Below are 17092 nucleotides of genomic sequence, written 5' to 3' on the forward strand. Positions count from 1 at the left end.
ATTACAGTCTTATTCTAGAAAATATTAAAGAGGACATTATGAGTTGAGTATTAAAAAACTATTAAAGTGTTAAATACATACGTGGTGTGACATTTTTAATCTGAAGCAGGCGTAAGAGTAGTTTTGGATCAAAGTATTAATGGTGAGGATATTTTAGGACCAAACAATGTTTATTCAATTTTGACCCACTTCCGTACTACATCTAGTATGGAAACTGAAGATGATGATTATTTTTCAAACTACTCCATATGTCAAAAAGTAGTTTTCCCTGGAAACAGAACACAAGCATTTTGTATCACAAGTGTTGTGGGCACAAAATTGAAGCAATTCTAGACAAGCTTCATGGCGGTTACTTATATGTTCTGACTTTTCTTTTTCCGCTATTTTGGGCACTGCAGAAGGAATACACTTCTCTTTGTCATATTTTGCAATACTGTCCTTCTCTACACTCAAGTGTACGTCAATCGAGAAACAATAGCCGAATCATCACTCTGAATCTGACCTGTTCACCATCCTCTCAAGTGAATCCATGTTCCCAGCTTCTGGGATGGTATGTAACCGAAGCTTTTCAGCATCCTCACTGACAAGGAAGAAGAAACAAAGACTGATTAGCTAAATTCTACTGTCACACGATGATTGGCTAAAATCTTGGAAGAGGTCACTTACTCGGCCACTCCAAATATTTCCTTAACAGTTAAGGAGCTATCCCTTGAGCAGAATTCTGGAAGCTGTTTAACAATTAGAGCAATTGAGGTAAACTCAGAAGCACATCACAGTGAAATTCTACAGTCCACACTGGTAAAACTAAATTCTACATCTTTAACCAAGATGGGCTAGAATAGGAATACCCACAAAAATGCAGAACCACTACAAAAGTTGGACGCAACAACTCAATATTCTATAAATTACCAAGAAAGTTAGTTCAGATGAATCACTAATCGTAGTTTGACCCGACTGACACTAATAAAATTGCTAAAAGAAAGTGAGTTATTTAGCAATTCTAGGGGAAAATGTGGGAAATAAGGAAAATACAATAGAGTCAAAGTGGTATATTATAGAGTAGAAATACATCTTAGGTAACTTCCGAGTTATATAGAAAGCTTTTTCTTTTCTTGTATAAGGGAAAAAATGAAAACCATTTTGTGATCAACCAAAAGGGAATGAGGACTCTTTTATGGATAGAGGAAGTACTTCTATATGTGGGTCAGCAACGATCTGCCTTGAATTGGACCTGATGCTAACAAGTTACATTATATCTTCATCCCAGACCGGTGGCAGTTCACACGTCCTACTTAAACATAAACGTAGAAATCTTAAGCTTTAAATGACAAAACTGGGCAAGCAAGTTGAGATGCAAATGCTAGTGTATCCAGAGTCACTAGTTTGTCTACATCTCACTATGACGTTAGATCATTCTGTAAACATAAAAGCAAGCTTGGAAAGAAACACATTTGAAACTGGAAAATAAGCCAACTGAGGGGGATATACTTTTCATAGTCAATATAGTGAGGGGAAATATACAATGACGGATTCAAAAGGAGGGTAATAAATACGAGAGATGAGGAGAAGATATTCTCTTCTTTTTTGAAACTGGAAATTTGAGGAGAAGCTACTCTTCAAAGTCAAAATAGTAAAGAAAAAAAGAATTACTAAGCACTGTTATTCAAGAATGAAGGGATCTAGATATAAAATAATCAATCACAACCAGAGGAAAAGGAACATCTGAAATCATTCTGATGCAAAATATGTTAACGTAGGATGAGGTCCTCATTTGATAGGGCCCTTACCTCAGAGAGATAATAAATCTTCCCAAAAAGAGTTTGCACAGCAAGTTTTCTCTTCAAACCCTTCTCAGAATAGCCTGATATATCCATAACAACTGGACCTGAAAGTTGAGAGACTTGTTTACAACAAATAAACTGTTGAAGAGATACAAAGTTTCAGCAGATTATGCACACTTTGGGTGTATTTGGTATGAAAGGAAAATGTTTTCCCAGAAAATGTTCTTGGAAAACAAGTGGATTTCTAACTTATTTTCTCATGTTTGGTTGGTGAGTAGAAAATATTTTTTAGTGTTTGGTTGGGTGAATGAAAAACATTTTCCAGAAAATATCTTTTATCTTTGGCTTGAGACTAGAAAATACTCTTTAGGAAAATAATTTCTAACCCGATAATTGATCTAGGACCCAACCCTCACACCTGAACTAGGACACGACCCCGACGACCATTCCAAAATCAAACCCTGAAATATTTTTCAATTTCTTTTTTAAAAAAAAAAAAAAATTTGACGGGGTGTTGGGGATAGAGATGGCGTAAAAATTTGAATTTTTTTTTCAAAATTAATTATATTAATGGGTGGGGGTCGCGGGGTCAGGTATGAGGTGGAGTTAAAAATGAAATTTTAAATATTTTTCAAAAATCATTTTTTTATGGGGGGAGGGGGTAGGGGTTGTTGGGTGAGGTAAAAAAAATCTTAAAATTTGAAATATTCTTAAAAAATAATTTTAAATTTTTTTTTTTTGGGGGTAGGGGGCTGGGGGGTGTTTTAGGGGTAAAGCTATTTGAAATTTAAAAAAATTACCCGTCGGGTACGGAGTATAGGGTAGGATAAGAAAAAAAATATTGCAATTTAAGTATGAAATAGAGTTTTGGAAATGTTTTCCTTAATATTTTAAGGGAAGTCATTTTCCTTAAATTTGAGGAAAATAAGTTGATTTAGAAAACATTTTCCAAAACATTTAAATCAACCAAACATTGAAAAAAATTCATACCAAACATATCCCAAGTGTTGAAATCTTAATAAAAATAAATGCACTTAATGATATAACATCTGAATCATTCAGATTCATCCCTTCATTAAATGCAAACTAATGAGGTCAGTTGAATGTACGTGGAACTACCATGGTACCACCATTATCATCACTTTCGTTCATACCAAACACACCCTATAAGTGTTTATATGGGAGGGGAAAACTCTATAACGAAAACAACTCAGCACCATGATACAAAGTCGAGTTGCCTGTTCGACAGATTTTAAACCAAACCTAGATGAACATCCACATTGCAATGAAAATCTTTTTTGACCTTAGGCCCTTGAAATAGTAGATGAAGTCTAGGGCTTTGGTCTAGTGGTAAGTGTGCAATATGTGCTGTGTGGGTTAGGGCACACTTCACGGGTTCAAATCCTTCCGCAGACAGAAATTAATAGATCTTTTGTTGTTGATGTCCATGTACTTTTGACCAATAGAAAGAACACTAGACCATTGGAACTTGGAAGTGTAGGTTCTCAATCAAGAAGTCCAACCTTAAGCCACAAGGTAGCTTCATTTGCTCTATAACAACATGAGTTTCTTCTTGGTCAATGAGACAGAATATTTTTGCTACTTCTTCCCCATTGGGGTGTGTGCACAGTGTGAGAGGGTGTAAGCAGACCTTCTCTTTTCACAAGTGTAGATCAGACCTTATTTCTAAACTAGAAGAACATACAACAGATCATTCAAGGAGAGATGGAATGCAGGGCTCACAAGAAATCCAGTAAACCTAACCTTTGTCTTGAACAATTCGACGTGAAATTTCGTTCAGTATTCCAGCTACTTCAGTATCAGTCAGCATTGATGCTTTCCTCAACTGAATTAAATATGCTACTAAATCCGGGCTAAATGGCTTCTCATTCAAGGAGTACCGAATATATTTTCTGAAAATCTCCTCCATGTCAAAACCTGTCTGCAAATTTAACGTGGTTTAATTCACGACTCTATAATGATCAATAACAGGCACATGGAAATTTAGATTAGATATATTAAAAGAAAAGAAAAGAATTGCACATTAGAAAAGGATAAAAAGCAGCAGACTATCTTCATCACCACTAAAGGCAGATGCCTAATTCAAATATCTAATACCCCTGCCCACCAGTAAAGACAAATCTCTAATTCAAAAATTCAATGCCACAAGCAACGATCAAGTACCTTGAGAAGATGCCAAGTTATAGGTAGAAGTAGCAGTCACTTTACAAGGGAAGTATATTACTGAAGATATTGAAGAAAAGTTACAGAGGCATTGCGCCCAGAAAGAGTTTATCAGAACCGCTAGGGGTAGGAAAAGGTAAAAGGGATTGATTCTACTCTATCATCCTGTTCAATAACTTGCCAGACAGAAATTTCCAGAAGCATTAAGCTTCAAGTCAAAGAAATTTACAACCTCATCAAATAAAATAACTAAACAATTTATTGGCTTACTCTGTGTAGCTTTTTGAATTGTAAATATGGCTCCAGCACAGCCTTTTAGCTGATATTAACATACACCCTTAACAGAAAAAAAAAAATAGAGTAAAAGCTAATTAGAAAGTTAAAAGTAATCCAAATGATTAGCTCCTAGCAGAAGAAGATTGTCAAAAGTGCAAACTAGTTGGTCAGATTCTACAAAAGCTCTCCTAATTACTTCGTGGTCACACATATCTACATGAAATTATAAGGTAACACAACCCATTTTAGCAAAGGGAGGAAAGAAGGAGAAGGGAAAACATACAACCACAACAATTCCGCTTAAGTCCCAAATAAGTTGTGGTTGACTATATGAATCCTCATCTTTTCATTTAAGCTCATATCACCATAATAACAAATAAAAAAAAGGTGGACAAAAGACGTGTTATATATATAAATAAAAAGTAAGTGCGAAATACATTAAAAAAATATATATAAATGATATTAATTGTAATAATAACAATAACAACAACAACAACAATATTAATAATAATAAAAGTTCCGTACGAATCTAAAATCTATCCTCAACAAGTAGCTATCACCTATATGGATCTTTTTCTTCCATTGTTCCCTATCTATAGCTAAGTCTAATTTGATACTAAGCAATTGCAGAACTTTCTTCTTTTTTGAAATAGGTAACTTTGTATTATATCACAAAACAGTACATGGGTTGTACTGAAACCATTATATACAGATGTCTCCTTTCCACTTGTTTCAGTCTATATTGAGTCTAAAACATCAATTACTGATACAGTGTCATTGGAGTATACTTGATTACACCAAAAACATAACAATAACATGCAGTTTAACTTGACTTTCTGGACATCATTCTCTATGCTCTCAAAACACATAGAATTCCTTTCTTTCCAAATAGTCCACCATATACTAGCAGGGCTAATTCTCCATCTGTTTCTGTCCTTTGCACTCACCCCTGCTGCCTCCCAACTCTTCAAAGCCTCTGAGACCTTCCTGGGCATGGTCCAGGAAATGCCTTTGAGATTCAAAAAAATCCTCCATAGTTGTTGGGTACACTTGTAGTGTAGGAACAGTTGGTTCACTGACTCCAATGCCTCCCCACAAAGAAAGCAACTAGAGCAGAAGGTTATCCCTAGTTTCTTCAAGTTATCTTGAGTCAGAGCAGCTTCTTTGGCCAATAACCATATGAAGCATGAGATTTTATGAGGTATTTTGCTTCTCCAAATTTGTTTCCATGGCCAACGGTATGTTCAGAAAATGCAGGTTGCGAAGATGAGGATGTTGAGATGGATGTGTGGGCACACTAGGAGTGATAAGATTAGGAATGAAGTTATCCGGGAGAAGGTGAGAGTGGCCTCTGTGGTGGACAAGCTGAGGGAAGCGAGACTGAGATGGTTTGGACATGTGAAGAGACGGTGCGAAGACGCCCCAGTGAGGAGGTGTGAGGGGCTGGTTGTAGAGGGTACGCGGAGGGGTAGAGGTAGGCCTAAGAAGTATTGGGGAGAGGTGATTAGACAGGACTTGGCTCAGCTTCACATTACCGAAGACATGACTCTAGATAGGAAGGAGTGGAGGTCACGTATTAAGGTTGAAGGTTGCACCTGCAGTTCTTGTCTGTGATACCTATAGCCTTATGTTGTTTACTGCGTTTCACTTCTCTCATTGTTCTATTGATGTTACTGTCTCCTTTGTTGATTGTATACTATCTTTCTTATTGGATGGTATGTTTTATACACTGTTTTCCTCGCCTTCTACTTGGATTTGATGTACTTGAGCTGAGGGTCTTTCGAAAACAGCCTCTCTACCTCCACGAGGTAGTGGCAAGGTCTGCGTACACTCTACCCTCCCCAGACCCCACCTAGTGGGATTTCACCGAGTATGTTGTTGTTGTTGTTGTTGGCCAACGGTATGTTTGTGGGTTTGTCTGATCCATCAACTTGTAGGCTGAGTTAACTTTGAATTCCCCTCTGCTATTTCCCTTCCACCACATAACATCTTCCCCTGTTTGTAGCCCATTAAAAGCTTCCACAGTGTTGAGAAATTCTGCCACTCTTGCTATTTCCCAGTCATTGAATTGTCTTCTGAAATTGAAGCTCCACCCCTGATTTGTCCATAACTCTGCTATAGTATTGTGCTGTCCCAAAACTATATTGTATATGTCAGGAAAAAGAACTTCCAGGTTTCCCTTTTCATGCCACTCATCTTTCCAAAATCTTGTCTTGCTTCCATCTACAACTTTGATCCTTGCATTACTCTTAACTTCATCCCACATGTCTCTTATTGATCTCCACAAACTCACACCATAAGGTGTAGTCACTTCTTTGGTCATCCACATATCTTCACCTTCATATTTTGCACTTATTACCCTCTTCCATAGCATCTGATTTTCATTGGAAAACTTCCACAACCATTTCATTCTGAGAGCTTTACTCTGTACCTTCAAGTTCTTTATCCCCATGCCCCCTACCTTCTTGTTAGTTATAACTACTTTCCACTTCACCAAATTGAAGCCTTTCCTCTCCTTGTTGTCATGGCAGATCTTTTGAGACCAATTCCTTCCGTGTAATTTTAGGTCTAGCCCCATCCCCTTTTAACACCTTAACTTACCATAGTTTCACACCTATGGACCGGTGCATCTATAGGTCGACGCAAAATATATCCAAACCATCTCAAGTGACCTTCCCTCATTTTATTCTCAATGTGTGCTACTTGCGCTATTAGTAGAATGTGGCCATTTCTAATTCTATCTAATCAATCTTATCAGTCGCATCTCCGCAAAACTCATCTTGATATGTTGGACTTTAACAGCCCAACATTCGCTCATGTATAACATAGTCGGTCTTATAGTTGTTCTAGGTCTTATAGTTGTTCTATGAAGCTTACCTTTCACTTTGAAAGGTATCCTTCTATCACATAACACCATGGTAGCACTTCTCCATTTCAACCATTAGGGGTCGTTTGGTAGGCCGTATTAAAAGAAATAGTTCATATATTATATATGGTATTATTTAGTACTATGTTTGGTAGGAATTTGAGCTTATGTATAACTAATTCACGGATTAGTTATACATCCTACATGGTATTATAAGATGTATTACTAATACCTTCCATTTGGAGGTATTAGTAATACATAGGGTATAATACCATGGGATAAGTCTATATAAAGACAAAAATATCCCTCAAATCATTTTAATTATTTTGTTTATTTTCTTTATTTTATGTTTTATATTTGTACTAGTAAATTTATTTAAATAAATTAGCTTACTAATTATTTAGAGAGAGTTGTTTGTTCTAAATATATCCAATATAAATTTGAAATGTGAGTTATTTAACATTTACTAGTTAAAAGGCAAATATATCACTAATTATTTGTATTTTGAACAATTTAAAAAATTACATACATATTAAAACTATAACTTGCATTTTTTATGTGTAAATGTAGATGATTTATTCAATTTTACCATTGTTGACCAATATCTTTTAATTTTAAAAGTAGATGGTTTATCCATTTTAAATTGAAAATTGACATTTTGTGAGTGATCAATTTATTAAGATGAAAATTATTTATCCTCTAATAATTCAAGTAGAAAACTGGAAACATGACAACAAAATTGTTCTTCTCATAACTAGTTAGAAGGTCATAAAAAAATAATATTTTTCGGCAATTATCTATTTTGACCCAATTACATAATAATTCAAGGGTATAATTGGAAAGAAGATTTTTAAAGAGTTATAATCCAAACACAAAATGAGGTTGGAAACAATAAACCAAACACTTGATAAAAATAAACCCTGCATTACTAATCCTTGCATTACTAATCCCTGTGTTATTCATTTTTGTACCAAACGACCCCTTGGTTTTAATCTCATGAGTAACATCTTCATCTATCATTCCATTCTCTTGAAACGAGCATAAATATCTAAAATTGTTTTCATTTTGGCACTACAATCCCATCTAGTCTCACCTCAACTTCCTCCTCTCATGTTGACTAAACCTATAATGCATGTGTTCAGTCTTTATTTCAACTTAGCCGAAAAATCTTACTCTATAACATGTTTCTCCATAATTCAAGCTTTTGGTTGACACCCTCTCTAGTCTCGTCAATTAACAAAATATCATTAGCAAATAGCATACTGGGACATTCTCTTGTATTATGTTGGTTAGCTCGTCCATAACTACGGCAAACTAGAAGGGACTCAATGTCGATACCTGGTGTAAACCAACTGTTGTGGGACTCTACTTTGTATCACCTACCACTATTTTCATATACTTAACATAGATTCACTTCTTCTCCATCACATATCAAAGGACCTTGTATGGTACTAGATCATATGCTTTCTCTAGATAAATAACCATTATGTGTAGGTCTTTCTTCTTTTTTAGCAAGAGATTTCCATCAATCTTACTAGTAAGAATATAGCCTCTATTGTAGATTTAGCAGACATTAATCCAAATCGGTTCTCTTTCACTCTTGTTGTGTTTCTAAGTCTACACTTTATCACACTTTCCTAGAGTTCCATGGGGAAAATAATTAAGGGTGACAAAAGAGTTTCACAATTAAGAAAAAGTGACACAAGTCTTAATAAGTGAAGTTGATAATTTTAAGATTAGTGCTAATGACACTAATTTTAAAACCCCACAAGTTTTATTGTTTACACAAAAGCCCTATCTTCCCCATCACCCCTCCCTCCCCGTCCCCACCCTTTTGCCGCCACATCCCCTCCCCTTCTACCGGCGTTGTCACCACAACCTCCTCCATTTACTCCTCCATCACCTCCACCACCACTACTTCTTCCTTTTCTTCCTCCATCACCACCACCACCTCCTTTTCTTCCTCCATCTCCACCACCACCACTTCCTCCTTTTCTTCCTCCTTCGCCACCACCATTACCACCTCCTTCTCCTTCACCACCACCGCCACAACTACCACGTCGTTCTTCGTTGTCACTACCAACACCAACTAAGCCACAGCCAGCCTCTCCTTCACCTCACTTTCTATCAAAAAATTAAACTATTGAAGTTGTCACAACAACTATACTGAAGTTGTAACAATTTCAACAATTGTTGCAACAATTCAAACAATTGTTGAATTTGCTGCAAAAATTCTAACAATGGCTAAAGTTGTTGCAGCAACTATGATACCTGCTGCAACAACTACGATAGTTGCTACAACAATTATCATAGCAACTATTTAGCTGCTGCAGCAATTATCGTAGTTATTGCAACAACTTCAACAGTTGCTACAATAACTATCACAGTAGCTTAATTTTCTGCAGATTTTCTTCAATGACTTTAAACAAACTTCAAAAATTTCAAAATCAAAGCAAAATAGTCCGTAAAAGGACCAAAAAGAGAAAAAGAAGATTAATCCCATTTGACAAAGTAAATGTCACCAATTTTAATTTAAAGACGTGAATGACACCTTCTTCTCATATCTCTCGAGCTTCATCGTATGGCTCATGAGTTTAATGCCATGATGGTTCGCAATACTTAGAATATCTCCTTTTGTTCTTACAAATCAGAACCAAGATACTATTCCTCCACTCATTGGACATCCTACCACTTCTTAGTATAGCATTGAATAGCTTGGTAAATTGTTCCACTCCTAAACCTCCAAGGCGCTTCCAAACCAGTGTTATCAAAAGCAAAAGGTGCAAAAAAGTTCTAAGGCCTATTAGGGCTTTAAGCGCAAATAAAGTGTGAGCTATAAAGAAAAAGTGAGCAAAAGGAGAAAAATAAAAATCTATATGTTTAGACCAAGTATGAATATTGGCAAGGAAAATTATGTCTTAGAACCTTGATTACGAAATTGAAGTGCACATTAAGTGAGACGAAGCACTCAACACGTTTTGAGCCTCGCTTGTGGGCTTTAATGCGTCTTTGAAAACACTGTTCCAAACCTCCATAGTAATACTATCTGGGCCACTAGCTTTTCTAATTCATATATTTTCATGGCATTCATTACCTCTAACGTTCTAGTTCTACGAGAATAGCTACAATTTCCATCATTCACAAACGTGTGTATATCGAAAATGTTATAGTCCAAGTTCGTGTTGAACAATTGATCAAGGTATACCCTTCATGACCATGTAGAGAGAATTACAAGTAATAATCCGCAACTAAGTGCCTATTTGGATTGGCTTTTCACTTATAAGCCAAAAGTTATAAGTTAGAATTTCCAACTTATAGATTTTGGCTAATATTGATCATTTTAGCTTAAAACCAATCAACTGCTTATAAGCACTTTTAATTTACCCAAACACTCGAGAAATGCTAAAAAAACTAGGGGGAAAGGCCTAATATACCCCTCAATTTTGTCATTTAGAGGTGATACACCCTCGTTATGAAAGTGGTTCATATATACCTCTATTGTTACACAAATGACTCACATATACCCTTTTCCTCAAACGGGAGTGAAAAAAATAATTTTAAATTAATATTTTATTTAAAAAATAATCCATGTAGGGGTATATTTGATCCTTTTAACACGTATTATTTTTATTTCTTTGATTCAACAGGTTTATTTGGATGGTCAAATTTATTTTTTCACCAATTTTCTCGTACAATTTATCATAGATGGCCCGATATTTTTTACAAAATACAAAAACTTAAATTAAAATATAGCCAAAAATTAGTTTAAAATCACAATATAACCACAAAAAATATTAGTTTTTAAAAAATTCTTATTTTTCTCTCTTTTGCCATTCGCATTCCTTTCTTTTATTTCTCATATTTTTACAATAAGAATAAGAAATTCAAATAATGATAATCAAATAAGTCAAAAAATAATTCATGTGTGAAAGATCATATATCTACATGAATTTTTTAAAAATCAAAAACAATTAAAGTTATTTTTTCACCCCCATTAGATGAAAAGGGTATACGTGAGCCACTTTTGTAATGATAGGGATATATGTGAGCCACTTTTGTAGCGGTAGGGACATATGTGAGTCATTTCTATAACAGTAGAAATTGAGGGGTATATTAGACCCTTTTCCCTAGAACTATTTTTTCTTAAAAGAGCTTAAAATACGTCAATCCAAACAGGCACTAACTACAAGATAAGTTTATGACCTAGAATCATATTTTTACTTAGTTATTTTGATTGGTAATTATGACCTAGAACTAGAAGCTTCTAACTGAATAAGTACAGTACATTAGTTAAAATATAATATTCGTATGCTTAAACCAAAATAATGTTCTAAATCAGTCCAGGCAGGATCTCTGTGTCACAACTACATAAGACATAACTCTGAATCAAGAACATACAAGGAAAAAATGAGATTTTAAAAGACTACTGCTAAAACCAAGGAAAGCTAAATGTTGTACCATGGAGAAGGACTTGATGTCATGTCAAATTAAGCTAAAGATAGCAATAGGGACAACACATCATACCTTTTGTGCAAGTCCCTTCAAAGCTGAAGGCTCAACATAATCTTTTCCTCTCTCAAATAACTCATCGATTGACTTGCATAGCTCAGCATTTTTGTTTACCTAAAAAATTGTACTTGTCAGGCTGTTCATCAAGAAACGCACAATACTTCCCCTTCTACGAAATATTCATATTCTATAATAAGAGAAGTTGATCACATTCACACATTATATTCTTAAGCTATGATATTATGGCACACACAGAATATCTTCCCAGTAGGTAAACTGGTAATAAGAAACTTCAGATTTGCAGTACTATATTCAAGAAGTGTAATATACTTTGAGAAAATACAAAGATTAGACGTGCATCAGCAAGGCTGGCATTTCATTTCTGTCATCAAAAGGACATTTGGAGCAGTTTAGCCAGGTAGATATGGATATTAACCTCTTCCTTTTGAGAAGGAAATGTTTGTATATAATTCTGTTCCTTACAATAGCTTCCAACTTAGTCCTTTCTATTATAATATAATCAACATCTTGCTTCCAAGAAGACTCATCAAGAGTTTGACCATATAGACAAGGGTGTACTAATTTTTCAAAAAATAACTAGCTAAAACTCAGAAGACAGTGAGAAGCAACTTAAAATTTAAAGTACAAATGGTGGAAATACAGGTCCATGTATCTTAATAAATATTAAATGTGTTGTAAGAAAAACAGTGATCATATAATTGGATGAGTAAACAAAGGGAAGTTGTGATACCAATTTTTTACGCTTCTCCCTGGGTGAATTGAACTTGCGGACGGTTTTGACGAAGGCAATGACAAAAGTGATGCCAAAGTAAGTCAAGGGGACCGCAAGAATCCATGGGAAAGAGCTAGATCCAATCCTAGGGCCAGGAATTGCCTGAGTCACAGAACCGGTAAACTCAACCAGGTCTAATGCTTTCTCTTGTATCCATGGCAGCTCCTCTTCCTCCTCTTCTTCCAAAACTTCTTTCCTTTTGTCACTACTGACATTTGCGCCACTGTCACTCTTTGCTGCTCTAATCGAAAAGCGAACTGTGACAGCAACATTGTTGCTTCTGTATCTGGGAAAACTCAAAGTTTTATTGTTGGGAGTAGATAGGGTTGGGATGCATTGGGATGTGGAGGCTACATGGGGATGAGAGAAACTGTGAACTGTACAAGCAGACGCAGCCATGGGAGACACCGTTAGTCTTAGCAGTGATTGTTGTTACGTTGAGGAGACAGTGGCGCCACCCTGAACCAGCCGGCAGGAACCACAAAAATTAGAATAGGTTTGGGCCTTTCCGGAAGCTATGGGGGTGGGCTAATCTTATAGGAAAAATTACTTATATACCCATCTTTATTTCGAAAAAATCACCCCATATATATAATTAAAGATAATATTACAGATTTTAAATCTACTTTTAAAATATTTTTATTTATAACAGTTTAATTACGGGTCATAACAGATCACTTTTTATTTATAAATCAATTTAATTTTACTTTATTAAATATTTAGTATTTTATAATTTTATATTTATTATTAAATAATATAAATAAAGAATTTACCATAATTATCTCTTACACATTTTTAGGGATTTTACCTTGATTCTTGTTCTTTTTTACCATTACACGTCAAACCACACCCCTCATATCACCATGCTTGTTCTCATAAGCACCCCACCACTCCACGTTCAAAAACTATCAATTCATCTTTCACATCTTCAATCATCTTCCATAGAAACCGTTTATACATCTCAATACCACATTTTCAATCAGAAAATCTCCATTCTAAAATCAAAAGAAAGGGCACATTCACAATACTAAGAATCAAGCTTTTAAGATTTTCGATAAAACATTTCGAAGAAACATAAACATACTCCTAGAAAGAGCTTGAGATTAGTATAAGCGAATTCTGTTGTTGAAATAGAGGCTCTGAGCTTTAACATATTGACTCAAACGCCGTCGCCAAACAAGAATGCAAGTCCGGCGAAAAAGTGTGGTACTTCTCAAAAGAAGAAACAGACTACAGAAAAGGAGAAGAAAAGTGAAGCAAAGAAAATTGCAAGTCTTACAAATCAAAAGGGACAAAAGATGAAGGAAAAAATGATGGAACCCCCATCTGATTTGAACTCAGATTTTGTAAGAGAGAAAAAACTTTTTAATCAACAAATGTCGATATGGACCAGTCATCAAAACACTCCAAAAAAAGAGCAATAAGGAAGGAGGACTCGAAAATCCCAATATCAAAAAAGGGCAAAAAAATGGTTAGGATAAATATCCTATTTAATTTATTTTTCAATTATTCAATTTAGTAGAATTCTTGTTAAAATTGTTTATTTTTGCATATTATTTTTTGCATGAATTTTGTTTTAATGTTGACATGAAATTGATGTGATATATGCAAACATATGTATATTTACTGTCATGGAATTGATATTAATTTGGTTATTCTTTTTACGAAAAAGAGTCAAAATTACCTTTAAACTATTTGAAATAACTTAAATATACCCCTAAACTATATTTCGGCTCAAAAATACCCTTCCCGTCAAACTATTGGGCCACACTTACCCTTCTAGTTAACGGAAGTATCCATGTGTGTTAAATGCACATGGATGCCACATGTGCACGCCAAACAGACCCACCTACACATAGACGACTACAAAAAAGGATCAAAACTACCCTTAAACTATTCAAAATAGCTTAAATATACCCTTAAACTATATTTCACCTAAAAAACAACATTCTCATCTAACTATTGGACCAGACCTGCCCTTCGGTTTAACAAAAAATGTCCATGTGTGTGCTAAAATGCCACATGGATTCCACATGTGCACGCCAAACACACCCCACCTCCACATAGACAAGTTAAAGCCCTAATTTCACTCTTTTCCCCTCATTTCATCCTGAAAAGTATATATTGAACCAAAAAAATAAAAATAAAAATTGTGAAAACTTGTATGCGTAACCGAAGTAGAGAAATTGCAATCTGATGACCATTTCAAATGCAATAAAAGAAACTATCTAAGGTATAATATAAACACACTCATTTTAATTAATCAATTAACACTAATTTATTATTATAATTTTCCTTAATAAATTAATTTTGTTTAAACAAATCTTAGCGAAGCTTTCTTATTGATTCAACTCACGGCCATGGTGCAAATAGCAGCTGCCACAAGAGACCTAATATACTTATCATTGAAACTCCAGGCACAGGAAGACGACTACAGCGGCTTCACTGGTGGTGGTGACGATTTCCGCCACATCAACATCGATGATTTCGCTAATGAGGAAAACTTGACGAACGAATGGGGTGACACCTTCTGAAACGACCCCAAAATGCCTGAAAATGTGCTTCGGAAACACCTATAATTGTAATTTCCATATATCTCAAAATCCGTGCATGATTTCGGAAATTCGACTTCATATTCTTATTCAGGGGGTCAAATTGAGTGGGAAATGGGTCTAACCCGAATTTTAGAGCAACCGTATCAAAATTCGAAAATCGCAAAAAATGCGATTTGGAGGGTCAACTTTAAAGGGGCATATCTCTTAGCACACAAGGAACTGGAAAGGCCACAACCTATTAAATTAAATCTCTTTGATTTAGCTTTCCAACGCACTTGGTTTCACCTCATTCCGAGTTAGGATGAAGGAGTTATGACCATTTTCGTAAAACCTACCGGAGCAGAATGGCAATTTCCAGTAAGCTAAGTTACTGTAGCAGCCGAAAACGTTTTTCTTTTATAAAAAGAGGATTGTCCCATACTTAGATATATTTTCTTTCTAGCTTCAAAACACTCAAAAACACTCTCTAAGCCCTCTCCAAAATTCCACCAAGATCTTCAACCAAATTCAAACATCTCAACCTCTAATTCCGGATTCAAGACTCAATCTCAAGCTTCAATTCTCCATTCCAATCTTCATCAAGAATTCTCCAAAGTTGAGGTATGTGGGTTGATTGTGGAAACCTTCCTTTCCACAAGTCCAACCATTTATCCTCTATTTTACTTCAAGTTTATGGGTCCTTATGATCATTTATGAACTCTTGAATTATGGAATTACTACTACACATCCTATTATGGTCTATTTTTGTATATTATCATGAAATGGAATGATTATATGATGTTTATGGTTTTCATGCCTCAATGATCAAATTATGAAGGTTGTTATATATGTATATATATATGTATGTTGTTGGTGGGCTGATTTATATGTATTTCGGAATTGGTTGGACTTAGTACTCTTGAAACACATGATTTTATTTACATGAACAAGTAGCCCACCATATGTTTGATAAAATGCCATTTATAGAATTCTTATGAAATGGAAGGTCCAATGTACGTCCTATGAGTCGGATGATTATATAAGTATTGAAATGATGATGAAATGGATACATGAATATGATTTTCTCTATATAGTGTGTGAGTCGATCAAGCCTAGCTCGGGGGGTTGTAGGCCCGGGTAACCGTATCGAGGGGTTGGTACCTTGGTTGCCTAGTACGGGGGGTAGTAGGCCCGTATAACCGTATCGAGGGGTTGGTACCTTGGTTGCCTAGTACGGGGGGTAGTAGGCCCGTATAACCGTATCGAGGGGTTGGTACCTTGGTTGCCTAGTACGGGGGGTAGTAGGCCCGTATAACCGTATCGAGGGGTTGGTACCTTGGTTGCCTAGTACGGGGGGTAGTAGGCCCGTATAACCGTATCGAGGGGTTGGTACCTTGGTTGCCTAGTACGGGGGGTAGTAGGCCCGTATAACCGTATCGAGGGGTTGGTACCTTGGTTGCCTAGTACGGGGGGTAGTAGGCCCGTATAACCGTATCGAGGGGTTGGTACCTTGGTTGCCTAGTACGGGGGGTAGTAGGCCCGTATAACCGTATCGAGGGGTTGGTACCTTGGTTGCCTAGTACGGGGGGTAGTAGGCCCGTATAACCGTATCGAGGGGTTGGTACCTTGGTTGCCTAGTACGGGGGGTAGTAGGCCCGTATAACCGTATCGAGGGGTTGGTACCTTGGTTGCCTAGTACGGGGGGTAGTAGGCCCGTATAACCGTATCGAGGGGTTGGTACCTTGGGATTGCTACTACATCAACGAAGACCTGGTAAGTCTTTATAGATTTCTTAATTTAATTTTTTTTTTACCAATTACCCTATTTTTGTTCAAGTTTTGAGCTTTTGTGGTCCCTAATCCAGAAGATGCTCTAAATGATTGTTAAGGAAGTTTTAGATTTTATGGAAAGTTAAAGAAACATTCAATATAATAGATGATTTAAGGATTAGATAGCATAATTAATTTGAATTTTGTTTAAGTTGTGATCTTCAAAGTACAACATATTAGTATTGAAATAAAATAAAACTAAATTGAGTTAATGTGTATTATATTCATATAGATAAACCCAAATAAGGAAAGGATGAAATGAGGGGGGAAAGAGTGAAATGAGGGGGAAAAGAGTGAATTTAGAGCTTTAAGTCGTCTAT

The 17092-nt window shown here is 35.8% G+C and overlaps 1 protein-coding gene across 1 annotated transcript; it reads right to left on the reverse strand.

The window, feature by feature from the left end:
- Window positions 1-208: 208 nt before the first annotated feature.
- LOC102581730 (uncharacterized) lies at window positions 209-12944 on the reverse strand. Its single transcript, XM_006346607.2, has 6 exons — window positions 12368-12944; window positions 11632-11730; window positions 3546-3723; window positions 1788-1885; window positions 667-728; window positions 209-580 (listed from the first exon to the last, which is right to left on the reverse strand). Exons 1-6 carry the CDS (start codon window positions 12806-12808, stop codon window positions 487-489), a joined length of 972 nt encoding a protein of 323 aa, XP_006346669.1. The 5' UTR covers window positions 12809-12944; the 3' UTR covers window positions 209-486.
- Between the last annotated feature and the right edge of the window lie 4148 nt (window positions 12945-17092).

This window comes from Solanum tuberosum, unplaced genomic scaffold, assembly GCF_000226075.1.
Source record: "Solanum tuberosum cultivar DM 1-3 516 R44 unplaced genomic scaffold, SolTub_3.0 scf00082, whole genome shotgun sequence".
Lineage (NCBI taxonomy): Eukaryota > Viridiplantae > Streptophyta > Magnoliopsida > Solanales > Solanaceae > Solanum > Solanum tuberosum.

What these genes read in the sequence shown, in the direction of transcription:
- LOC102581730 (XM_006346607.2), bottom strand. Translation starts at nt 12,808, where the DNA reads ATGGCTGCGTCTGCTTGTACAGTTCACAGTTTCTCTCATCCCCATGTA. An exon ending in GGGAGAAGCGTAAAAAATTG is followed by an intron (nt 11,731 to 12,367) that starts GTATCACAACTT and finishes ACAATTTTTTAG; the next exon opens with GTAAACAAAAATGCTGAGCT. An exon ending in GAAATATTTGGAGTGGCCGA is followed by an intron (nt 581 to 666) that starts GTAAGTGACCTC and finishes CTTCCTTGTCAG; the next exon opens with TGAGGATGCTGAAAAGCTTC.